The sequence below is a fragment of the Aulonocara stuartgranti genome (genome assembly GCF_965226115.1).
Source record: "Aulonocara stuartgranti genome assembly, chromosome: 4".
Taxonomy (NCBI): Eukaryota; Metazoa; Chordata; class Actinopteri; order Cichliformes; family Cichlidae; genus Aulonocara; species Aulonocara stuartgranti.
The window spans coordinates 37,435,895-37,463,693 of NC_138942.1; the positions used below are offsets into that span (position 1 = coordinate 37,435,895).

Here is a 27,799-nt window from a genome sequence, read left to right on the forward strand (position 1 = left end):
TGCAGGAGAGCTGAACGTAAATGGAAGAAGGATCAACTTCAGGTGTCATACCAAATGTTACAAGATTACTGGAATTCTTACCAGAAAACTGTAAAAGATGCTAAGAGGAAACATTTCGCTACTATTATTCAGGCAAATTGTCGTAAGCCTCATGTCTTATTTAAGACTATTGACATGGTCCTTCATGCTCCACAGTCTTCTGTCGAGTCTTCTCAGGAAATTTGTGAAAACTTCCTACACTTTTTTATTGATAAAGTGCTATCTGTCAAAGCACAGACTTCCCAGTCCGTTCCCGACCCTTCTACCCCTGTCCCTAGTTCTGCTGTCTTTGACAGGTTCGAGCCAGTTTCCTTGCTCTGCCTGCAGGAGTTGGTTGCTCACATGAAGCCCTCAGGTTCCCCTCATGATGCTCTCCCTCCTCGATTTTTCAAAGAGGTTTTTCTCACTATAGCATCAGCTGTACAATCCATTGTAAATAGTAGTCTGTCCTCTGGTGTTGTACCTGTCAATCTCAAACATGCAGTGATTCAGCCTCTACTCAAAAAACCTGCTCTTGATCCTGATATTATTGCGAATTACAGACCTATTTCCAAACTGCCTTTTATCTCAAAGATTCTTGAAAAGGTAGTTTACAAGCAATTAATGTCCTTCCTAGAAGAACACGGTATTTTAGAAGTTTTCCAATCTGGTTTTAAAGCTTTACATAGTACTGAATCTGCCCTTTTAAGAGTTTTTAATGATGTGTTTTTGGCAAATGACTCAGGTGACTGTGTTATTATTGTGCTGTTAGATTTAACTGCTGCTTTTGATACAGTGGATCATAATATTTTAATTTCCCGTTTAGAGCAGTTGGTGGGTATGCGGAGTACCGCACTGCAGTGGCTCAGATCCTATTTGGCAGAGCGAACTTTCTCTGTGAAACTAGGGGAGTTTGTATCCTCTACTGCTTCTCTTCAATGTGGGGTTCCACAGGGTTCAGTTTTAGGCCCGCTTCTTTTCTCTCTATATCTCCTACCCCTTGGGTCTATTTTCAGGAAACATGGGATTTCTTTCCACTGCTACGCCGATGACTCCCAGATTTATTTCCCACTTAAAAAGATAAATGGCTTCTCAGTAGACCCGCTGCTCAGATGCCTTGATGAAATAAGGACTTGGATGGCTTTGAACTTTTTACATTTTAATGAACAGAAAACAGAAGTGATGGTTTTTGGTGGCGCTTCTGAGGCCACTATTATAGATCTTGGTTCACTGGCACAGTATGTTAAACCAGTCATCACTAATCTGGGAGTTAAAATAGAGGCAAATCTTAAACTTGAAAGCCAGGTCAGAGCTGTTGTAAGATCTAGCTTTTTTCATTTGAGGGAATTAGCCAAAATAAAGCCTATCTTATCGAAACAGCATTTTCAGACAGTAATCCATGCCTTTGTTACTTCTAGGCTGGATTATTGTAACGCACTTTATTTTGGGGTTAGTGATGCGTCCATTAGGCGCCTGCAGGTTGTGCAAAATGCTGCAGCACGTCTTTTAACTGGAACAAAAAAGTTTGAGCACATTACCCCTATTTTAATTTCACTCCACTGGCTACCTGTACATTTTAGGATTGTTTTTAAAATTCTCTTATTTGCTTTTAAATCTCTTAATGGCCTGGCCCCCCCCTACCTCTCGGAGCTACTACAACCATATACACCTGCCCGTTCCCTTAGGTCCGCCAATCAGCAACTCCTTAAGGTACCGAAAACTAAGTATAAACTTAAAGGTGATCGTGCTTTTGCTGTAGCTGCTCCAAAGTTGTGGAATGATCTGCCCTTGCATGTTAGGCAGGCCTCTTCTCTCTCTGAATTTAAAAGTCTTCTTAAAACATATTTATTCGCTGAAGCCTTTGGCATTGATTAGAGGGGTTGACTCAATTTGTTTTAACATGTTTCAATTTATTGTATCTATTTATTTTATTGTATCTCATTTTAATTTTCTTTACGTATGCTATTAACATGTACAGCACTTTGTGAAACTCTGGTTTTATGTTAAAGTGCTTTAGAAATAAAGTTGGTATGGTATGGTATGGTAGTTAATAATGGCAGCCTACTTAGCATTAACTGCTCACTAATATAATGCTAATTCACATCAAATTAGCATTAGCTGCTCACATTGTTAAAAGGGAAGGGAAAACAATATTAGCATTAGCTGCTAATAATTATTCACCTAATTAGAGTTAGCCCCTAATGGCAGCCTAGTTAGCATTAATTCCTGACATCGTTATAATGCAGGGGAAAAGGGTTACCATTATCGGATAATGCTAATTTACATCAAATTAACAATAGTTAATAATGGCAGACTTTTCGTATCATTAGCTGCTGTCATTCTTACAAAGCAAAGGAAAACAATATGAGCATTAGCTGCTAATGCTTTTTAGTCTAAAATTAGCATTAGCCACTAATGGCAGCCTACTTAGCATTAACTCCTCACTAATATAATGCTAATTAACATCAAATTAGCATTAGCTACTAATAATTATTCACCCCTAATTAGAATTAGCCGCTAATGGCAGTATACTTAGCATTAACTCCTCACATTGTTATAATGTAAGGGAAAAGAATTAGCATTATCTAATAATGTTGACCTTGGCCCACTGGAAAAGTTCAGAACTAAAGATTTAGGAGTGTTTCTCGATAGCTCTTTCTCATTTGAGAAACAAATGAATTCTGTTATTAAAACCAGCTGTAAGGTTTATAGTGTTGATTGTCATTTATGCTTAGAAATATTTACTCATATATGCTTAGAGTTGTATAATCGATTGCATAATGATAGAGGTTTGATCCTGAGTAGTCTGTAAAGACTCTGTGTGCCTTCCAGAGTGCTCTGGCATGCACACACCACTTGGGGCCATGAGAGAGGTCGTACCCTCTCTTACTGATTTATGGTGTAGGACAGGGGTCTCAAACTCAATTTAGCTGGGGGCCGCTGCAGGCAGAGTCTGGGTGAGGCTGGGCCGCATTAGGTTTTCCACAGGAAAGGCATGGTTAAAAAATTCCAATCTTCTCAAATCTCTTTATTTTTATTTTTTAACACAAAATATTAAAAATAAATAAACAAATTAAGAATTAATAAGAAAATCAATCAATCTGTAATACATAAATAAAACAATAATAAGATATTTTTAGTCAGTGAACTTGTGTGTATCTTTCAGTCTTCTATATCTGCTGTATTTAGATTGAAATGTCTGTATTAACAGTTCTATAACCTTCTTCTGAACATGAATGGAACACTGTAGAAAATGAACTGTTCTTCTGAACATGGCTTCTCTTGCCTACTCCTTGCTGCTAGAGACCTGGCAGCGTTTCCTCTCGCATAGCCGAGCCAGATTTGGCCTGAGGGAGGAAGCAGTTGCGACCCTCAGTATGTCTTGAAGATGATCATCCGTAAGTCTGGACCTGTACTTGGACTTATTGAAGTTCAAAGTGGAGAAGAGCTTTTGGCACAAGTATGTGCTACCAAAAAGGCACATGGTCCGCTTGAACATTCGGGAAAGCCGAGGGAAACTAGGGCTCAAGTCTCTCAAAAATTGTCCAAGCTTGTCTGCTTTTCCACTCACCTCCCTGAACTTTGCTTTGAGTTCAGAGTTGCACTGCAGCTCAATGAGCTCCATTTGAAGCACAGAAGGGGCATCTTGCACATCAAAGGAGAAGGGGTCCGCAAAAATGTGAAAGGTGGCTCTGTGTGTCTTGAAGTCAGCAAATCTGTGATCAAATTCCTCCTGTAGCCTCAAAATGACATCAACATACTCGTCAGCACTGAATGGTGTGCCTGCATCCACGAGTGCCTTGCATGCTGGGAAATGGCAAAGGTTTGTAAGAGCCCTTTGTTAGGGGGACCGCTGGACTCTTAGCACCAGCTTTGGGGTCACAGGGTCACATCTGGAACGAACACACACACACAGACACACACACACACACACACACACACAGACACACACACACACACACACACACACACACACACACACTATGCACAGACTGGTACGCTTTGTTCATACCTGTGTAAGACGTCATAATGAACTTGTGCATATTCATGTAAGCTCAATAAAGAGCAGTGTTACGAGGGAGCAGACGAGAGCGACTGAGGTCAAGTGAAGGAACGGCGCTGTCACAGTTCTCTCCCTCATCAATTGTCTGGTTCCAGCGGTGGGTCTGTGCTAGACGACCCATCACCAGCTTTTTCCAGCTTTTTCCACTGGTTACCAGTACGTGGTAGAATCCACTTCCAGATCTGGTTGTCTTTAAATCTGTGAATGGATTGGCTCCATCTTATCTCTCTTTAACAAAAGAATCCAAGTGGAGCCCTCAGGTCTGCAGATAAGCAGCTTCTGACCAGAACTAGACGTAAAAACAGAGGTGAGCTTTATCGATGGCTGCAGCCAAACTCTGGAACAGTCGCCCTTCACATCAGGTCGTCACCAACACTGGACATTTTTAAAAGCCGGTTGGAAACACATTTGTACTCTGTAGCTTTCAATCCTGACCAGTCTTTATAGTCATTACTGTGTATGTTTCCTATTTTCTCTCTACTCTGTGCAGCACTTTGGCTCAAGCTGTTTTTAAATGTGCTGATAAATAAATGTAGATTTCTTTGAATAAAACAGTGGAGCCGAGCTTTGAGCTCAGTGTGTAACAGTGTGTGTGTGAGAGCCATGTAATGTCCATGTGTGCATGCTGACTGTGCTGCTCTGACCCCCCTCCTCCTTTCAGGGTGGAGCCTGCTGGAGTCCGATGGTTGAGACCAGGTCTGAGGAAGTGTAAGTGTGTTTTTAATGGGATTCATGAAAACAAAGCAGCACACATTCAACCATCTTCATCATGTCAGGAGTCATCATCAAAGTGTCAATCAATGAACAGATGATGGATCAATAACTGCAGCTGGATTGTGTTTGTTCTCTCCATCAGATTCCTGTCAACTCACAATCGACACAAACACAGTGAACACAAAGCTCCAACTGTCTGACAACAACAGGAAGGTGACACGTGTGGAGGAGGTTCAGTCATATCCTGATCATCCAGACAGATTTGATGATGTTTATCAGCTGCTGTGTAGAAATGGTCTGACTGGTCGCTGTTACTGGGAGGTCGAGTGGAGAGGAGAGGTTTGTATATCAGTGAGTTACAGAAGCATCAGAAGGAAAGGAGACAGTGATGACTGTGTGTTTGGATGGAATGATCAGTCCTGGAGTCTGAGCTGCTCTGATGATGGTCCTCATCATGTCAGGCACAATAACAGAGTAACATCCATCTCCTCCTCCTCCTCCTCCTCCTCCTCCTCTGTCTCTAACAGAGCAGCAGTGTATGTGGACTGTCCTGCTGGCACTCTGTCCTTCTACAGAGTCTCCTCTGACACTCTGATCCACCTCCACACCTTCAACACCACATTCACTCAAACTCTTTATCCTGGGTTTATGTTTCTCTGGTCTCCTGGTTCCTCAGTGTCCCTGTGCTGAGTGGAGTGTAAAGAGTGTCTCCTGTTACAGAAACACTCTGACTGTTGAACAGATAGTTCAGTCTGTACATGTCTGTCTCTTTCACTCACAAACACGTTTTCAGATTCATGGATTCAATCAGTTGATGTTTGAAACTCTTCTAAATGATTCCTTGTAAACTTCTTCAGTCACAAACAAACAGGAAGTGATGTCACATGTGTTCCTGTCCACACAGCAGAATGAGTCTATTGCTGACAGTGATGTACAAACAGAGTGAGCATTTCTGAGGCCCAAAATAAACTGAGTAGTTCACTGAATGAACAATGGACTGTGAGCTCAGTTCCTTCATCATTAGTATGGATTATATATGTATATGTATTATATTAGTATCATATATATCAGGTGCTGCTGCTTTCAGTCATTGTGCAAATGTGCTGTTTGTAAGCTTGTAAAGCTGCAGTCAGCTGAGACTGAAGAAGTCACCTGATCAGTGAGCAAACGTTTCTGAAAACGTCCAGATGAACAGAATCAACCTTTTGGGATCAGCCAGCAATGCAGCATCATTGTTGTTCAGCTTCAGAGGTTTGCAGGAATGAACTGATGACCAGAAACAGCTGCAAAGTCCAAGAAAATACCAGCTGGAGTTCAGCTGCATTTGAAGAAGTCAAAGAAAAGTAAGGATGGCAAAGGGCGACGTTTTCTTCCAAAGAGCTGCAAACATGGTCGACGCCTCATTAGAAGAATCATCTGGACATTTGTGAGGAACTCTAACCAAGAAAGCAACGTCACACAGATCCAACAGACAGTTTCCATGACTGCAAGTGTTGAGTGGAAAAATGCTACATTGCATTATTGCATCCTCTCACCACAGGAGGCGCTGTTGGCACCACTGATTGCTGATCAGCTGTTCTCTGATGATCTGATTGATACTGTGAATAACGGGACTCACTGAACTCTGTGACACAGTGAAGATTACAGAGTTGAACTTCAACATCTGACTGACGTCACACAGACAGAAGGATGAACCAGTGAGGCACAGAACACAGTTACTGGAGATACTGGATCAGCTCCATGTGAACCTCTGATGGAGAAGCTGCTGAGCCAGAGAAACATCAGGACATGACAGCAGCTGCACTTATCTAACAACATGTAGCAGAGCTGATCTATGTTAGAGGATCTATCACAGCAGCTGAAGCCAAAGTCCAACACTGGATACCAGCTGAGCCTGTGCTGAGTGTAGTGTTACAGGAAAAGGGCAGAAACACTGGTAGCTCCCAGTGATGCTGACTGGGGCACAGAGCTGAATGATGCAGCATCAGGACACTGTTTCAGTCTGACTGACAGAGAAACCTGTAGCTGTATCTACATGTGAGGCAGAGGCCACACAAGCAGCTTTCTATGTTTCACAGTGACTGAGATCTTCAGTGGGGGTGGACATGCTCCTGTACAGACCTCTGAGGAGAACCAAGGTGCAGTCAAAGAGTCCAGTCTGTCCTCACAGATGTGAACATGTGCTTTCATCAGGTCTGCTGTCAGCTAGCAGGCTCACATCAGAATCACTGTTCCTGAAAAACACAGTCTGTGTGACATCATCAGTCAGCTGATGGTCCCAGATCTGAATGGTTTCTGTCTCTACTGCACTCAAAAAAATAATTCATTGGATGAACTTAATTTCATCTTGCCACCTATATTCCATCTAAACAAATCATGTTATATCAATCCATCTTGATTGTGTTGTTTCAACACTAAATATGTTTGTAAGTGTAACATAATTTAAACATTAACATTCAGTTAATTTGATTTTTATTCAGTTAACATGTTTGTACCAAGTTAGTCTAATTAATTTAAATTCATGTTATATTGTTTAAACACTTTGGCACATCAAAAGTCAGTCTTGTTACATGAACTAGTAAAATATCTGTTTGTTACACCAATGTTAATCTTGTTGAATGAACAAATGTAATTTATGTCTGTAGTACTTACACCAATCATGTTTCAGTTAGTGTTTGTATTGCTTATGTAAACATTACTTTTAATTAAATTAATGAAACATACATAAATGATAACTTGCAAAACCATCTCTTTTATTTTGCTTGAACATTCTTAAAACAGTTGGCAGGATCCCAGTTCAGCCTAGCTTTCTCCCCTTTAACCATCTCATACTAAGACCACAGAACTTCCAGATCAAGACATGCTGACTGAAAGAAAAAATACAATAAAATAACCCTAACCCTAATAATAAAAATGAAATAAGTCTGTTGAATAGTTTGCAGACAAAAAATATTATCCCCAAAGCAACTTTCGTAAAATGTAGTAAAATATGCATTGCAAACAACAATATGAATTTTAACACAATTTAAAGCTCAGACATAACATTCAACATTACTATGTTGCTTGCATACATTAGTCCTCCATTTAATCAGGCTGTATCCATTAATAGTGACTTTATGCTATTTAACGTGTGGAGAAAACATTCAATTTTGAGCATAACTGCTCCACTCAAACAATTTGTGAAAACCAGTGTGCATTTGCCTTTGTAACAATTGCCATCTGGCAAAAATCAGTGTTTACACTTAAACTGTATAAGACTTTAAGTTATGAACAAACAATCTTTGTATAATAGCCGCAGAGCAAACCACATAGTTTATATGAACATTTTATAACTTACAATTTTAAACTTTAAAACAGTAAACACATATTTGCATTGCAAAAACCTTGAAAAAAAAATATCTGGCTTGCCTGAGTCTGTTTCAAGCTCATTCACCCCATTAGCTTGTTTTTTAGGAACTGTGCCTTGGATGACAACCTCTGTCCATCCAGCTTCATGATAATCTTTTGCAAGACTTCAAAAGTGCATTTGAGCTCCGGTGGGTAGCTTAGGTTCAGACAGTATATCAGTCCAAATAACAGAGCACAAGCAATTGCAATGCTCCTCAAACCAGTGAGAACCTCCACGCCTTCAATCAGGACACCGATGTTCTCTGGGTCATCTCCAGGCTCCGCACCCTCCTGATGTATGATATACACTCCCATCACAGTTTGTTCCATGGCTTCAGTGTTGGCCTCAGTGTTCTGTGACGTAAAATACAATAATACATTTATTTGAGTCTAGATATGAAAAAAATAAAGGAATTCAGCAATCAGCATGAATATGCTGATATATTTACTAAATTCTATGTCTCTGGTTTCACACCTCAGAAATTTGACATGAAACAAAACAAGGACCAATTGCAATATCTTTTATTCACACGTGGTGTCACATTTTACCATTTCATATATTGAAATTACCCATAACTCCTGGAGCAAATTACATAACACAGAACAACTTGTGAATGTAACTGACCGTATATTCCTTCACAAGTTTCTCATGGTCTTCATTCAGGTAGACACACAAGGACTTCAGGATGCATGCTCGTCTTGCATGTATTGTGTCATCCTAAGAAAAAAGGGAATCCATAATGACAATATTTAGCTTTTAGGCAGCAGTTTGAAAAAGGAATACTTAGTTTGGAAGAGTCCAAAAGGCCACATGGTAAATAGACTGGTTCTTATATAGCGTTTGTACTGAAATGACTTCCTTTGGTCTATCGATAAAAAATACTCAACAGGCTCTACAACCCTAAAATTTTGTATGTAGTATAGTTTTCTTTTATAAGGAGTGGCAAGAGGGCCACACTTTCCCAATATTTTAGCCACAGGGTTAGAAACACATACAGAATTTGCAAGCTCTTCAATAACAGCCTGACTAATATGGAGGTTAAGGCTCTTAAAAATTTCTCTAATTGTACGCTTTGTCAGAGGTACACTAGCTGAACTCAACAGAAAAACTAACTCCTCTAAGAACTCATCTAATCCTTTTGCTGGAACATGAAATATGTGTTCCAATTTCAACAATATTACTGCTAATTTCCGTTCAATTAGTTCGGGCTGATTTTCAACAGCACTATTATCACATTCTGTCACTGACTCACTTTCAAATTCACCATAGGATACATCTTCAGAACAGCTAGCCCTTACGTTATCAGAGGACTCTATCACTTGAACTGGGTCCACACGTGTAACTACCCTGTCTTTAAAATCTTTAAGTGTGTGTGGATGATGCTTCCTCTTGTGTGTATAAAATGTATTGTAAATATTTGTCTTGAAAGGGCAACCAAGAAACACACAACTAACTGTCTCGTTACTTCCAATATGGACAAAAAAATCTCTCTCAGAGAAGACGTCACTGCAGTCACATAACTCACATTTAAAAGTTACTGAACTTGAAGCTGTCTGTGTAAACTGAGATGAATGAGCTTTATAGACATGAGTGTTCAGTCCACTCCAAGTCTTAAATGTGCACGGACAATTAACATATATGCACAGATAATGTTGACCTATTCCGTAATGATGATGTAGTTTATAATGTTGAAGTAATTTGTACCTGCTGCTCTCTCTGGTAACACAATGCTTGCACTGCCACATACACGTCACTGATAAAAAATGAAATATGCATTAGAAAACGTCAAGGAGATTAAACTTCTGCATCATCCAAAAAAAATAAATAACATAATAATAATAAGGCAAACATGAACTTACCATGTATTGTTGAGGAGGTGCATAAGAATCTCAGAGCATGGGAATGTGGCTTTATTTTGTGATGTATTTCTGGGGAGAGAAATTAATTAAAACAAAGTTATTACTCTGACAAATTTGTGTTAATATCTACATACTGTGAAATGTGAAGACTGTTACGGTGCGTACACACCGAACGCGATAGACGCGACCAGAGCTTCAGGTTTACATGTAAAGTCAATGGAGGAGCACGATGAAGCGTGACTGGAGGTCCAGCTAAACTTCGGAAGCAGATTTGCATTGAGAAAACGCTTTTCTGCCTACTTCACACGACTGACGCCTTTGAAGCGCGAAGTAAAATACGCGCTGCAGTTTGTGTGGTGCATTTTGTGCATTCGCGCTTATCACGTCTACCGCTCCAGCTGGTAAAATCTGCGGGACAGCAGCTCCTCAAACTCGGCAAGGGACAGAAGGTGGTACAGCTGAAAGCGGCCGTCATCCAGACGGAGCTTCTGGAGCAAGTGGTGAAACTCACCAAACTGCTCATGCTTGTGGAAGACCTGATGGACCCAGGTACGGTGAGGACGTCCTTTAGGCAATGCTCTGCTCTCCACAGCAAATAGAGAAGGGAGACTCTTTCTTCAAACGCTAGATTGACAGCTGCCATTTTAATAACATACCGTCTGGCACTACTTCCTCCCAGATCTCTTCTTCTTACGCGTGAAAATTGCATATAAAGCTCGACCAGTTCATGCTGGACGCGCTTCGAGGTGCAAATGTGCACGCGATCAGCTAGGGGCGTCTATCGCGTTCGGTGTGAACGCACCGTTAGTCAGCCTAATGCAGAGCACCAGAGAAACTATAACCCGAACAATTATCCACCTAAATCATTCTGAATTCAAAAATTAAGTGAATATATTACAAAAAAAGAAAATGCACATGCAATTATTGTGACAGATTTTATCTTACTCCTTGTTATTAACTCCCCTAAACGCTGGTTTAGTTGAATTAAACCTTTCATCAATCCAGTTAATGCGGTTGCCGCGACTAAACTCCACTGACAAAAACAGGAATTTTAGATAGAGCATCATAAAACACTCATAAAATCACCCAAACCATGTCGGTCAGTCTTACCACTACTACCAACAATCACCAACTCCGGTTAAGCAGAAAGTAACCTGTCATTCACGGAGCTATATGCGAAGACGTTACGGCTCTACGCGGCTTTCCCGCTCTTCAAAGTTAGCTAACTCCAGAGAAGAAAAACAGTCCTACCAACGCAGATAACCATGAAACAAACCTCATTCAAAGTCGACAGAAACAAAAACAAAAACGAACTTACCAAAATAACCTCATCAGTTTTTGCTCTGTTGCAACAATTAGCGACTCCGGTTAAGTTTTTAAAAAAACATTAAATTCACCGACTTACATTTGAAAAATGCTCGGGTCTACAACCTCCCTGCTATATATAAAACTCCTCTAAATCTCCACACTACACAGGTAAAATTTTTTAACTAATAGTATTTATCTCTCACTCCACTAACCTAAATAAATATATCAAGAAATATTACTTACCTCACTATCAGGTATGCCAAAGAAGTAACTCCACGTGCGCTCGTTAACTTCTCAACGGACATTTCCGCATCCGGTGGGCGTGGAGCATGCGCAATACATGACGCTATCAGAGCCGTTGGTTTGATGGACCTCATTCTCATTGGATTGCCATGAACGAATTTAACTCATCAAAGTTTTCTTTGATTTATATTCAACAAAAAAGAATGAATCATTTAATGAGCATAAAAATGATTTCTTCATGTGATGTAAACATATTACTACTTTGTTAATCAAACACATGCCCTAGTTGATTTTTTTGAGTGTGAGGAAGTCAGAGAATATCACTGAGGTGTGGATCAGGTCTGAGTGAGCTGTGGAGGGACAGCTTTAAACAGTCCACAGGTCTCACGTCCTGCTCAGTCTGGTAGCAGATACCTCGTATTGTTCCAGATGTGCTGACATCAGCAGCAGCACAGCTGTGTGATACCATGAATCTCAGTTATTGATCCAACACACAGTAAATACAAAGATGAGGATTTCTGAGAGTAATCATTATGAGTCTGAACACATGATCACTGAATGTTAGTCTCCACAATAATAAGCTAACACAAGCAAACACAGCTTTCAGCTCTTATTTTGAAACTGGCTTATTTAGAGAGCTGTGATGTGAGCGTGCCTGGCTCTGAGGCACTTGGGTCAGCCTCTGTTGTTTAGAAGTGTTACAGACTGTGAATGACACAGACCTGTCAGTTTCCATGTTTGTCTGTAACACAGCTCAGGGCTCCATGCTGAACGCATCCATCCAGTGTTATTGATCCAGGACTGATACCAGCATTGGGATCAATACTACAACACACAATCACATGTGTCCACGTGATGTGTTTGACCAGCTTTATTCATTAATGATCAATCAGCTTATTTACTGCATCTGAGTCCAGCTTCATTTAAATGATCCAACCATGAAAATGACATCAGTCCTACAGAAGCACTTCATGCTAACAGGAAGTCATTGATTAAGGTGGAATAACACAGAGACACAACCACTCACAGCTAACCTGACCCCACTAACTGCATGTGTTTGGACTGTGGGAGGAAGCCGGAGTACCGGAGAGGACGCACACAAACACGGGAGAACATGAAGCTCTGAAACAAAGATGGTGGATTTGACCTTAGGACCAGGCAGGGTTACGGGGGTCATGACCCCCCAATAATAGATCCAGCTACACTGAAACTGTCAATTTCATTTACTTTTCCTGTTTTAAAGCTATCAGGCTGCTTTGTGGCTCACTCAATACTAAACTAAGATACTTTCAGTGTGAATCATTTGCAGGAACACAGGCAGGATTTAAAGTGCAGAACTTTACAGTCTCTGTCTCAAAGTTGGTCTGAACATGCTAACAGCTCTTTGTTTTTTTCAGTTTTCACTGGTTTGATGTAATGAAAGAAATTTTAAAGAAGCAGACGATTGTTGTTATTTTAGTTCTATAGTTTCATAAATCGTGGTGTGGATCTAAGTCAACATTCAGAATAAATAAGATAATACAGCACTTTGATGGTTGCCTTTGTATTTTCCCAGCAGTGCTCAGGTTGGTTCTCGGCTACATTTACATACAGATGTTAATGTGTTCAGCAGCTGGACTCATCTGAGGAAGGAACATTGGAAAGGTGCTCAGTGCACAACTGCATCACTAATTTTATGTAAGACCCTGTGTTTTATTGTATTTATATATTTGTAACATTTGACTCAAACACTTTTGGGAAGGATGAAAATGTTTTCAGGAGGAAGTTTTTCCTTCTGTCCGACTGCAGTACACACAACACTGCGTCTCCCTCCCTTATCACAGTTCCTCAGGCTGGTGATGAGCGCCCCCTGGTGTCAGTGTTGATGACGTCATGCACAGTGAAACATAAACAGTGTCTGTTAATAAAAAATCATGTGTCCATTTTCATGTTTGCATCATGTTTCTGTAAAATCATCAGCTGTTTCTGAACCTTCTTCATTGTTTGACTCATTCCAACAGCTGTGAGCTGTGATGGAGTCAGAGCAGCTTCATCACTGATGTTCAGGTGAAGCTGAACTTAATAAACTGTAGAAATGATCAGGATTCAGGCTGGATGTGTAAAACACTTCTGTGTGAGGTCGCAGTGCTTCATATGTGTGTGTGGGCTGAAGCACACACGTGTGAGTCCTCAGAGGTTTCACACACATCACTGCACACACTTATAATCCTAGTTTAAGCTTGTGGATCATATCGGACACATCAGCAGCTCTTTGGAGACAAAGATTTGAGATTTAAGATGAGTCGTAGTCTTTCTATCCATGGTAGCTTCCACTTACTGAAAGCCTGGAGATCCTCTGACGTGTGCATGGCTGATGTGAAGTATGATTAGTCCTACATGACATCAACAGCAGAGGCAATGAAAGCTTTGTTGTTAACAGGTTGTAGGTAAAGTCAAATGTCTACTTCTACACTTGTGTTGGGTAAAGTTCTTCTCACTGCAGCAGATTTATATCTGTGCTTTCACAGGGCGTGATGTGGAGCTCAGCGCTGAGGTGCAGGTCTCCTTGGAGACGGCATCCTGGCTGAAATATTATCATGCTTCCAAAACATTTCAGCTTTTATTTTGAAAGAAACAAGACTTGAAAATGAGTCCCCTTCTTCCTCTTTGTCTTTGTTCTTCAGAGGAGTGTCACCTGGACAAACTCAGGGCTGTTCTAGAGCCTTTCTTATTATTTGACTCCATAGAAATAAAACTGAATGGAATCAAACAAAAACTCCCAAACAGCTAAAACACTTTGCTTTATTCTCTTTTTTAACAAATACGTTGAAGTCCATCCACAACAACACAGCTGAGATCTCCTTTGTAATCAAGTGTTTCCATCCTTTGTACAGATCTGCATACAAAACAATCATTTACGTCCCACAGAAGTCTAGTTACACGTAACTCTACAAGAACTGGTGAATGACAGAAACATGAGACACATGATCACAGGTGATAACAAAAAGAGAAAGAATTCATGTGTTAGTGATGTTTTTCAGCCCTGATGGCTCATGTTGGAGAAACAAGCTGAGGTACGTGGAAAGTTCACACACACAAGTGGGCGTGAGCGCACACACACAGAGAAACACAACTGAAGCATCTGTTTGCTGTTTCTGCTTTCATCATCTCTGCTGCTGTGTCAGGCTGGGGTCTCTCAGTGACGTGGTTGAGGTGAAGTATGACGAGTATCCCTGATTCAGTCCATCGAGACAAAGGGCAAAGAAAGCTGTTGTTAACAAACTCTATGGTGATGTGGCGTTTAGCTCTGACTCTACGCTCTGCTGAATCCTTTGAACCTGCTGATCAGTAAAGCTCTACGTGCTGCAGCAGATTGACCTCATCTGTGTTCACAGGTGTGGACCTCAGCGCTGAGGTGCAGGAGACTTTCATTCAGTTCTCCCTGCAAACAGCATCCAGCCTGGAAATACTGTCATCTTTCCCACAAACGGTGCTCTTATCTCAGAGAAGAAGTCTGATGTAAATAACTGCAATCAACAGTGATGTTCTGCACAGATCACTTTTCCATTTTGCTCTCTAGATGAGTCCCAGCTGCCTGACCTTGTGTCCAGGTGATCGTCTCACTGAGGAGCTTTTGTTCTGAAAATCTCACGTCCATCACCTGTTTCCTTTTTACTATCTCTGCTCTTTCTTTATTCACAATGCTCATAATATCACACAATTATATTCATCACCTGCATGTTTTTATCCAGCTGCTGTTAGAACCAAACAAATAAAAAGGATGAAAAGCCTGAAATCCTTTGATTTATTACATTTGAAACAAATATGAGAGCATCCCTAACAGCACAGCTGAGACCTTTGTTTTAATCAAGCCTTTGTATCGACACACTTGTAAAGATTCATATACAAAACATAATAGAATAAATCAATATAAAATACACATAATCACAAAAATGCAGCCATGTTGTGAGTTTGCATGTAAAACATGCATGTTTCCCTTTGTACAGGCAGATTTACAGCAGACAAAGCAACACGCTGATCGACTTTGACCGCTGCAAAAACAAAACACCCACCAAGTCTGAAGTCGATCAGAGGAACTGTTGACAGACTGACAGACAAACAGATGCTTGATTCATTAGTGCGATTAAATGTTCTTCTTTAGCAGCATCACTTCATGTGTTTGTGTTCCAGGAATAAAGGTCTGTTTAAACTGGACGTCTCCTCAGCATCACTCGTGCTGTCGTGGTTTCAAAGCTGTGCAGAAAGAATCTGAGGGATGATACAGAGGTGACCAAAGTTACAAACATCCAGCTGTGCTGCAAATGTTTGCAGAGCTCCAAACTCTTTGGCTTTCTGCAGAGCAAGTATGGAAGAAGCACCTGAGCTAACTTCAGTTTAGACGATATGAGGAAAAATGCTGCTTCCCAAAGTTTCCTACAAGTATCCAGTTTATATTTAGAGAAGCGAAGGCTCTTTATCCTGACAACTACTCCCTGGTGGATCCCTGTCCTGTGACAGCAGCAAAGACTGTGTATCAGTATCATCAAAGCCACTTCAATAACCAGTGTTTAAAGCTCTCTAGCAGATGGACTTCAGTGGCAGCAGCCTCTGTCTGCTGTGTCCAGAAGGTTCTCTGATGAAGCACACAGCAGATGCTGCACTACAACAGCAGCAGCAGCTCAGCTTCAGTTTGCTTCGACGCCCTTTTTGACCTGTGAAACAGCAGAAAATGAAACATTTCAACACCCGTTTGTTAGCGTGAGCTATTCTGCTGTTTTTCATCATTTCACAGGTGAAATAAAATCACATTTACTTCCTGTAGGAGTGATCGTGTCCAGCCTGACTGAGACCATGTGCTCCATCCTGCACAGGTAATAAACCTCTGACATGAAGGGCTGTCAAGTAGTTTTAGACAAATGGGGGTAAAAGAGACGTTAAAAGCTTAAAGAGAAACTACATTTTCTAAGAACTGTCTGACGTTCACCTCTCACACAGTGGATACGATTCTGCCGCTGCAGGAATAATCTTTGTGCTTATGAAACTGTCCATGTGTTTGCAGAAAATGTCACATGTTCAAAGCCATCCCAGCACCTGGGGTTTGTATAAGTGCAGCTGCTGGTGGGGAGATAGTCTCACTCTTCTATATAAAGAGTCAGCAGGCAGCAGATCTTCATCTGTGATCTCCTCCATCATCACGTCTTCACTCTTCAGCAGCTATGGCTTCACTTCGTGCCCTTCTGGGAGTGGTGCTGTGCTCCTCATGGTTTCTGCTTCTGCCTCAGGCCGACTTTGATTTACAGAGTCATCCATAATATTTTTTATTTTTTATTTTACTGCCCATCTATTTTCATACAAATGTCTCCGTCTTATGGAAAAGGGGTGGAGCTTATCCAACGAGGACAGGCAGGGCCCCCCCAGACAGTTTAGCAGTCTATACAGGAGGCTGACCTTTGCAACATGTACTTCTATAATGACTTCACCATTTAGGTTATTTGGTTATGTTTCACCCTGGATTTTGTGTGATAATATTTATTTTGTCCACTGATTTAAAAACAACAAACTATATGAATATAAAACAGAGTGAACAACAAAACATCAGCTTTGGAAACTTTGATGTAAAATTCTGCAGTTGTTTTCTCAGATATAGCATAAATCAAACTAACATACATCAGTGTATTATTAATGTGCACACACACACACACACACACACACACACACACACACACACACACACACACACACACACACGTGTTACAATAAACAGCTCTCATGCTTCTGTATGATTCTCAGTGCTTTCCATTTGCGTGTCCACAGGTTGCTGTAAGTGGTGCTTGACTGCAGTTTGCTCTCATTTCAAGTGGTTTGCTGTCACAAAGCCAACAGGAAGTCCGGCCATGGTTGAGCCAACTGAAGATGGGTTGAAGGTGGCGTCCTCGTTTCCTCTGTGAGCGCGAGAGGACAGACAAAGCAAACACCGTTTGGACAGCATTAAAATATTTACACTGATGATTAATGTTGTGTCTTTGCACCTGTAGCGATACATGTTGGAAAATGGAGACTTTAGCCACCAAGACTGACGTGCCTGGAAACTTCCCTGTGAGTACGCCCACAAAGACAGGAAACAGTTTAGCCACCGCGGTTAATCCTCCATCATCATCATCCAGTATTTTTCACATCTTTTCTTCTGCTGTTTCCCTTGTTGTCAGTCACGGGGTTTGTGACTGAAATGCGTGTGGTCGACGGGAAGCCTGACGAGTACGGCCTGAATCATTCCATCAACACCGGACGGAGTGAAACCTTTGTTGAAAACAGATTATATGGTAACGTTGCTGTTAGGTATTTTAGCACCATGGGAGCATTTACTGGATATTGTTTTATAGTGACATTATACAGGAAAACTCTGTCATTCAATAAGGCCCCTTTGTTTTAGTTATTTTTCTCTTTGACCCAAGAATTGATGTGTGAGAATCACAGGCTGGTACAAGGTTGAAATACCACAGAGATCACTCCCTCAGCTACATTAGTTTCTTAATCTTTTAGACGCCTCTTGAAGGCCAAATGGTTTGTTTCAGAATTCACTAATGAAAGAACTCTTTATTTCGTGCCTTGAAAATATGTCGCTGAGATAATCACAATTGTAGCTGAACTAATAAACTACACAAAGGATGCTTCTTCACCCAAGGGCAGGAAGACGCTGCCTTATCTTGGTCTGTACTGGTTTAAACTGATAAATCTGCTGACTCATGAATTTGTCCCTCTATATAAACTGTTGTACTTGTGAATAAAGTTGAGTCAATTTGGGAAGACAACCTGAAGCAGTCTCTGTTTTCTTGTTCTCCCAAGCTGCTCCCGAGCTCGTACTAACACGCTGAATGGCATGCTTGAATATTACTTGAGAATATATTTGACTGTGTTACAGACTAAGGGACATTCTCTGCTGATAGGTGAAGGTACAATCTCTGCTGATAGACGTCCACGCCTCGAAGGAAGTCGATCCACGGATTAGGCCCTGGAAACAGTTTCCTTCAATTTTGGTGTCAGAAGTGGGATCCTGACGAAGGTAGGCACTCGTCTTTTATTTTATAAGACTGTGTTATGCCTTTCTCAGTGATCCACATAGAAACGGGATACGCTGACGAGGCCTTCTTCAGTGGCCCACATAGTAACAAGTGGGATACACTGAGGAGCCTTCGTTAGTGGCCCACATAGAAACACAGGAAGTTGCCTGTTGTTTTGTAAATAAAAGCAGAAAGGACACAGGAAGTTGCCTGCTGTCATAAACTAAGAAGTTGCTCACCAGCAGAAAGGACACAGGAAGTTGCCTGGGGTCATAAAACGAGAAGTTGCTCGTTAAAAAGTGAGAAGTTGCTCACTAAAAAGATAAAATTGCTAGCAAAAAATCAAGTAACCTCAGGTGTGCCACAGCAAAAATAAAAACTAACTTAAATCCTTCAAAGCGTCTAAACCCCTCTGGAAATCACTGACCATGGGTCAGAATAATTCAAAGACCTTAGACGGGTCCGATAAAAAAATCAAAATTAACTGTAAAACCGAAAAAAATTAAATATAAAATCACAAATAGCGGCTCCGTACGACTCCCACTTCCGGTTACGTTTAACCCACGCTCGCGAATCAATGAAGACTTCCATGATTACGTATCCAGAACATGCGGAAGTGCTTACGTGACTGATTTCGTCTCGAACTTAAGAACTATAAGTTTAATGCATCCTAATGTATTTCCGGAGCCCTATCCCGAACGATTATCGCCAGAAAACAGGTCAGTAGAAATGTTAAATACTATTTGTGATAAGGAAAGTAGGCTGATTAAAAAGTCCTGTAAAAAATATATGATAGAATGCAATGAAATAATACCCAGATTTGGAATACCTCACCAAATTAACAGTGATAGAGGACCTTCATTCACATCAGAAGTAATTCAAAAGTGTGCTAAAACTCTAGCAATAGACTGGAAATATCATGTGCCATACCATCCTCAGAGTTCAGGAGTTGTAGAAAGAATGAATAGGACCATAAAAAATCGCCTGACTAAAGCAATGATAGAAACAGGAATGACCTGGATCAAACTACTTCCTCAAATCCTCTGCGAGATTAGAATGACTCCATCCGCAGCAACCAAATTATCTCCATTTGAAATAATCATGGGAAGACCGTTTCCAACACCATGGTCAGCCTCCAGAGGGGCACCGCTATTGGAAGGGGACATAGACACTGCATTGTCTGACTATGTTCATAACCTGGTAGAAACACTGAATAATAACTATCAGAAAGTTTGTCTCTCTCAGCCTCTCCCTTCCATAGATCCAACCCATCCGTGGAAACCAGGAGATGCGGTGTTGGTAAAGTCGCTAAAACCAAGGGCACTCGGGGAGGCCGCGTGTTCCAGCCCCCAGACTGTACTTGCAGTGACGAGAACCAGCATCCTAAAAGACGGACAACCTCAGTGGATTCATGCCAGCAGGGTTAAGACCAGCCCCACCAAACCACCTAAGGCGTCGGATCAAGTAGATGACGACTCAGGCGAGCCAGCGCCCGGATTCAATACACCTACACACACACAATCACTGATTAACACACAACGCCTGAAAGAGCCAAGACTCAGAAAGCCCTTTGATCCCCCGCCTGAACAACAATAAGGTACTCGAACATCCAGCAGGAACAGAAAGCCTAGAGTACCACACAATGTCTAACCTGATAAAGATAGACTCGTTTCATCCTGATAATGGAGAAAATGAAATGCCCATTGTCATCACACGACGCTTATACGGTGTCTCTCAAACCTGGGACCAGGCCAGGAGACGACTAAAGAACTGTCTTTTTTATATATTTAGGTTATTAATCATATCTACTGCATTAACCTTAGGATTTTTATTTACTATTTCGTATTGTAAACTGCAACCCTGTTCACATTTCTGCAAGCCACATTTTGCTGACAATACCTCATGCTCCACTTGGCAAGACACCCACCTAGTACACTCCTCACGTTCTCTAAAATCAGTAGAAAGCAACACAGACACCACCAATAAACCATGATACCCTGTGTACGCTCAATGATAACCCATATAGCTACTAGTACAGCTACTTCAATGTATTTGCAATTAGCACAAATTGATCCTGAGGATGTGCCAGATGTTACCAATGATGTTCCTGATGTGTATATTGAACATTAGGTTGTGAACTATTACATTTTATGATTTGCTTTTTATATTATGTTATTACATTTGTGATTTTTCCTTTCTATTTGAGTTATTATTTTTAAAAATAATAAAAGAGGGGAACTGTTAGGTATTTTAGTACCATGGTAGCATTTACTGGATATTGTTTTATAGTGACATTATGCAGGAAAACTCTGTCATTCAATAAGGCCCCTTTGTTTTAGTTATTTTTCTCTTTGACCCAAGAATTGATGTGTGAGAATCACAGGCTGGTACAAGGTTGAAATACCACAGAGATCACTCCCTCAGCTACATTAGTTTCTTAATCTTTTAGACGCCTGTTGAAGGCCAAATGGTTTGTTTCAGATTTCACTAATGTAAGAACTCTTTGTTTTGTGCCTTGAAAATATGTCGCTGAGATAATCACAATTGTAGCTGAACTGATACACTATACAAAGGATGCTTCTTCACCCAAGGGCAGGAAGACGCTCCCTTATCTTGGTCTGTACTGGTTTAAACTGATAATCTGCTGTCTCATGAATTTTACCCTCTATATAAACTGTTGTACTTGAGAATAAAGTTGAGTCAATTTGGGAAGACAATCTAAAGCAGTCTCTGTTTTCTTGTTCTCCCAAGCTGCTCCCGAGCTCGTACTAACACGTTGAATGGCATGCTTGAATATTACTTGAGAATATATTTGACTGTGTTACAGACTAAGGGACATTCTCTGCTGATAGACGTCCACGCCTCGAAGGAAGTCGATCCACGGATTAGGCCCTGGAAACCGTTTCCTTCAGTTGCATTTAGCTTCAGTAAACTGTGAAGTTACAGCAGCAGATTTACATCACGTGGCTTCACAGGAAGTAGTCTGGACCTCAGCGCTGAGGTTCAAGCAGCTCTGCTTGCAGACGGCATCCTTCCTGAAAATGTTCTTCATCTTCCTCAAACCAGAACTTTTACATTGGTGCTGAAGTTCTATATAAAAACAGCCTGAAATACAAAGTGATGTTGTGCACTGATTACCTCACACTTCCCATGTTTCCTTCTACAGAGGAGTGTCCGCCTGAGTGTTTTGTCTGATCTGTTGTTGATCGTCTCATTGACACTGCATGCAGATCTGACACCAGGGCTGGACTGGGACAAAAAATGGTCCCGGGCATTTTGACTGGAGACCGGCCCCCCAGGTATTAAAGGAAAAACCATGAAGCCTTTGAATGAAAACAAACGCTGTTGTCACAGTGATGGACGCTGTCTTGTTGGTATACATGCATCAGTCTAATAAACTTAAACCTGCACCATCCTCCCTGTCCTGGTATTCTAAACAGGAAGTAGACTGTTGGTCGAGTTAACCTCCTGAACATCTACAACACACGGTGGAAACCTGACATTAAGACAGAGACTAGAGGTGAGACATGATCATTGCTGATTACTGATGACAGATTTAGATATGTTTTCATAAACCTTTCATTTGCCACATCAATAAACAGCACGGCAGGGCAAAATATGTTTTCTAACATGGCAACCTTTAAAAAGTGAAAGGAGACAGAAAGACAGGTGAGAAAGAATCAAACTGACTTTTTGATGCATTTTACACACAGTACTGGTGCAGAATCTAGAAAATGTGGGAAACACTGGCATCATATGCAGTACTTACTTCTGAAGAAATTATGATGGGACCCTAAAAAATGACTATGTACAATAATGGATTTCTATACATTTTACATCAGATGAAAACGTTTGTTGTAAGATTCAGATAATTATTTATTAAAAGCATTTTAAATGAGAATAAGAAAGAAAAGTATTTCTTTGTGCCCCCCTCTCCCTGTTAATGCCCTACCTGCCCCCCTGGCAACACTTTGCTAGACCCGCCCCTGCACAGTTACCAGCTGTCAGCTACACAAAAAGGATCCTGGTGTTATTTGTCTCTCAGAAACAGTTCATAACTTCAACTCATTTTTGTTTTGTCATGTTTTGTTCTTTACATTGTCTTTCTTCTATATAATTGTTAAACATTTAATAAATATGTCTACAAAAAGATTTTAAAAATCAGACATTTCACACAGACACCCAAATGATTTCTGACTGATGAAGGGGGCTGAAGGTGCCCTGCTCTTGCCCAGCTTCTGCTGCTCTCTCCCTGCTCACTGTCAGCAGCTGGCAGCCTCGGTCCTGCCTGAGACTCTTCATCTATCAGTGCCAAAGAATATGGGAAATAGCAACGCACAACATGCACATTACAAAACAAGCACATGAATCAGCATTACATTCATTAGTGAAGTGCTGACGTTCGTTCCTAAACTTTGGGCCTTAATTAACATCACTGTGAACTAATGTTTGCTTTGCTTCTTAACCAGTGAAGCAGCGAGGGGCTTTCTGAGGTTCCTGCTCGTAAATGCCCAAAATGAGTCGAGTATTTCTCTGCAACTACAAACTCTGTTTTCATCAGAGGTGTAAATATTACAGCACTGTGTCAGAGTCACTGAGGCTGGAACACAGAAAAAGGAAGTAGATGTATTTATTTTTAGACTTTATTGCCTGGAACCACTTTAAAAATACGCTTTGGGTCACAATTAACTGCAGAAAACCAGGAATCCACATATGAACATTATCTGTGCAGAGATTTATGCTTCTGAAGGTAAACAGTGAAAACTTGCAGCACTAAATGCACAGATAGCCAGGCGTTTCACATTTTGGGACCATCTGCCAGTTTTCATTTCTTAGGTATTGAAGAGCAGAAATGATTGAATTTTATTTACATGCTTAAAAATGTTTGCTTTTGAATATTATTTGAAGAATTACCCACACACTCAGGCACTGTGGGCCTGTTTCCCTTTGCACAACCGAGTGTTGGAAACGGGCCTTTTCTCTTTAAACTCTGAGGGGCTGTAACTTTGGCTTCTATTGGCAGATTTGCATGATTGACCCTCTTTTTAAAATAGTTTTAGCCAAGAGAATCAAGCTAACATCACTGTTTTTACGTCAGCTCACGTCACACGAGCTGTTTCAAGAAAAGTCCTCCTGTCACACAGCAATGCCTACATGAATCACACCACTCTGCTTAAATAATAATAATAATGTTTAGTGAAGCAGGTGAAGCAAAGGGCTGCTTTTAATAGGCTGGGAGACCCAGGTGTGCTGCTTTAGCTGCTGAGCCTCTCATGCTAGCCTCCATCTATAAGCTGGGATCACAGGAGCACTGCAGTCCTGACTAGATCAAGGATTGTTATTCATGCAGGTGACAAAAGTTTACATTCACAGAGTCATAGGATTGAGCCTGGTTTGAAAAGCAGCTGTTTAATGCAGCTGCTTAGAGTTCACACACAGTAGAAGAATCAGACTTGAGTCACATTTCAAACACTGGAAAAATACTCAGCAAGTAACAATGAAAACAGCACAGACTCAGTATATCCTGTTCAGTCCTGTGTTTGATATGAATGTGCTGTTCAGAGAGGATCTCGTGTCCTCTTTTACAAAGCCTTTGTTTCATGATGTTTGTGTATAAATGAATGTAGGTGTGTTTCTAAGTGTGAAGGAGCCCTGGGAGAAAAGACTGAAGCTTGTGCCAAAGAACAAACAGGAAAGAAAGATCAGCATTAATGAAGACGAGCACAGAAGGAGCCCAAGCACGTGTTGCTTTTTCAGATTTCTCTAAAAGTGTGTGTTCATTTGTTCCATCCTTCACAACAAACAACAGCTGACAGACACACATGCACTCTGTGTCACTTCACAGGGGCTGATGAAAGTGGACACAGTAAAGGGAGAGCTGGACCTGCTCTACACATCCTGCACTCTGTTAACAGACTTTATTCTGCAGCATCAACAGATAAAAATATATGAAGATATAGAAACGTTTAACATTGTGACTGTTCACATTAGTGAAGCTGTTACTTTGCTGCCAGGTGGGAAAAGAAGCCTAAAGCTGAGTCTGATTAAACATCTGCTGCACCAGAGAGTTTCATGGCCCTGCTTTATCCTGTGCTTGCTGACCACCTCGTCCTGAAACCTCTTCATCATCCTCACAGTTGTGTGAAGAAAGAGGGAAGCAGGTGGAAACCATCTGTGCTGCTGTGTTCACTTGTGTGTGTGCGTCTATGGTCATATCTAATGTGTACCTACAGACAAACACAAACACCTGGCATTGCACAAGAGTCTCTATGGAGCAACCTGCAGATGTCAGAGATGTGATTAGAGGGTAAAGTGGACTAGTGAGAGCATCTATGTTGTTGTTGTCTGCTGGGGGACAGCATCAGCTCCAGAGATGCATCAGGATCAGCAAACTAATCTGCAAGGCTGCAAGTGTCACTGAAGGAGTTTGAGTCAGTGAGGGACTCAAACTCACACAGCTGGTCAAGAAGGCTCAGCAGCTGCTGTATTTCCTGAGGAGGCTGAGGAAATTTGGTATGTTGGCCAAGATCCTCAGCAGGTTCTACAGCTGCACTGTGGAGAGCAGCCTGACAGCTGCATCACTGCATGGTACGGCAGCACTACTGCAAACCGCAAACGCCTGCAGAGAGTGATAACAACTGTGGAGAAGATCATCAGGACCCCGCTGCCCTCTCTGCAGAGCAGCTACCATCACAGAGTCCAGAGCAGAGACACACCTCTGCCCTCGAGACGAAGGTTCAGAAGTGTGAAATGTAGAACATCCAGACTCAACAACTCCATCTTCCCCACTGCTATCAGACTCCTGAACAGCTGACCGACCTCAAACTGCAGTTTGCACATCAGGTCACTTTGCACACTAAGTTCATTTTGCACATTAAACTCCATGTACATCCATGTACATCGACATCTGCAGACCACACGTGTCTTCAGTTACTTATTTGTACTTATTTGCAGTTATTTATCTTTTTATTTTATTTTTTTAAGTTATTTCTTATCCTTATTTTATCTTTTTATTTATTCTTATCTTGTTCTTTTAACCATTATCTAACTTGGCATTGTGCACGGTGTGTTTAGATTCAGTTTAAATTCAGGGACACGGAGCCCCTGTTGATCCTCTACCTAATCACACGAGCCACGGTGTGAGAACGGGTGTGGGTCTCAATCAGCCAAGGTTTTGGGTGAACCCATTGTGAGATCTAGCCCCACCCCATCATGTGATTTCCTGTGATCAAATGTCCCAGGATGTAAGTGGGCGTTAAGACGTCCATGTCCCTCTTCAAGCAACTTAAAGAAGTCCAGACGCTTTTCTTTCCAAGCTCCTTCAACAACATCATTCATAGAACAACTTCCAGCTTCTTTTGCTCGGCTACAGTTTGGATGGATTTGCAGATGCAACAAGACTAAAATGGTTAGGGTCAGGAGGTCAAAGGTCAGAGCTCCTGTGGGTCTGAGGGCGGCCTCACGCTGGAGAAGGATGAAGGAGTCTGACCTGAGCCAGTGTTTGACATGAACACATCAGCACTGCTGTCAGTGAGCCTAACGACAGCCGTTAGCATCATTTCAGTGTTTCAGTCATAAAAACACTTCCTGTCTCTGTGGTGGTTACAGTGACATCATGCAGTTTGTGCTTTGACCTCCAGAGGGCGACAAATCAGCACAGACAGAGAGCTCCATTCAAACTTTGCTGCCATCAGGAATAATTCTTCAAATATAATCATCAGTGTTTGAGCAGTTATGATATCAGGGACAATCTAGACATGTGTGACAATACTGAACATGTCACATGACACACCTCAAACATCATGTGATCCACTCTCAGTCTGCACTTTCATTCATGACTTCAACAGGTTGAAATGAGCTTTGAAGAAACATCAGTGAAATAAATCTTTCATGGATTCATGTGAGCAGCAGATGAACTTTGTACCAACAACATCTTCAATAACAGAGTCTGAATGAAGCTCAGGTGTTGATGCTGCTCACTGATTGGACGCTTGCTTTCAGCTCTGCTCTCAGTCTTTACTGCACAGGTGAAGGTAGAAAATGTGACTGGATCTATAGACTGGAAACAGAGAAACATGCTGAACATTTGAAGCTTTGCAGCAGAAATGTTCATGTTACAAATACAGCAGAGCTGATCTGGGATCAGTGTGTTCACACCTGCAGCTACAACAAGGTTTCATCAGAGCTGCTTTTCCACCATCCCTGGACTCGCACCGGTCAACCGAGGATGCGATCGCCACAGTGCTGCACACATTACTGAAGCACTTGGAACACAGGAACACCTATGCACGGCTCCTCTTTGTAGACTACAGCTCGGCTTTTAATACCATCCGGCCATACAAACTACGTCCCAAACTCCACCAACTGGGACTTAACTCCTCTCTGTGCAACTGGATTGTGGACTTCCTCACTAACCGTAGACAGAGTGTCAGAGTGGGTAAGAACACCTCTTCCACCCTTGTGGTCAACACCGGTGCCCCTCAGGGGTGTGTTCTGAGCCCTCTGCTATACACTCTCTTCACCCATGACTGTATTTCCTCCTGCGCGTCCAATCTCATTGTTAAGTTTGCAGATGACACCACAGTGCTCGGACTTATATCCAACAATGATGAGACAAACTATAGGACAGAGGTGCAACAACTAGAGTCATGGTGCCACGACAATAACTTGGTCTTAAACACCAAAAAGACCAAGGAGATCATTGTAGATTTCCGGAAGAGGGGTCATAACAACCATCTGCCTCTCTTCATTGGCAGTGAGGCGGTGGAGAGGGTGAGCAGTTTTAAATTCTTGGGGGTAACTGTGACCGAGGACCTGTCCTGGGGCAACCATATCACCTCAGTTGTACGGAAGGCCCAACAGCGCCTCTACTACCTGAGGAGACTGCGGAGCGCACACATTCCCAGATCTCTGATGTTGAACTTCTACAACTGTGCCATCAGCAGCGTTCTGACGTATGGATTTCTAGTGTGGTTCCCCAGCTGCACCAAGGCCGATCAGCAAGCACTCCAGCGGGTGGTGAAAGAAGCTGGCAGAATTATTGGAACAAGTCTGCCAGAGATCAGTAATATCTTCCCCACTCGCTGTCTGAGGAGGGTGCACAGTATCCTGCGGGACCAACATCACCCTGCGCGCCACCTTTTCCATCTGCTGCCCTCAGGGAGAAGGT

At 41.6% G+C, this 27,799-nt stretch overlaps 2 protein-coding genes and 1 long non-coding RNA gene across 3 annotated transcripts in view; 2 read left to right on the forward strand and 1 right to left on the reverse strand.

The window, feature by feature from the left end:
* LOC309704923 (uncharacterized protein) overlaps positions 1 to 27,799 on the forward strand; it is a 535,689-nt gene that overhangs the window by 335,846 nt on the left and 172,044 nt on the right. The window lies entirely within an intron of this gene.
* On the reverse strand, positions 8,225 to 12,727 carry LOC309705619 (uncharacterized protein; the record flags this gene model as incomplete). Its single annotated transcript, XM_082531530.1, has 5 exons — positions 11,594 to 12,727; positions 10,043 to 10,111; positions 9,888 to 9,936; positions 8,808 to 8,900; positions 8,225 to 8,536 (listed from the first exon to the last, which is right to left on the reverse strand). Exons 1-5 carry the CDS (start codon positions 11,731 to 11,733, stop codon positions 8,225 to 8,227), a joined length of 663 nt encoding a protein of 220 aa, XP_082387656.1. The 5' UTR covers positions 11,734 to 12,727.
* LOC309705059 lies at positions 17,389 to 17,879 on the forward strand. The gene is made up of 3 exons (XR_014276468.1): positions 17,389 to 17,516; positions 17,608 to 17,668; positions 17,779 to 17,879. It is a non-coding gene; the product is annotated as an uncharacterized lncRNA (long non-coding RNA).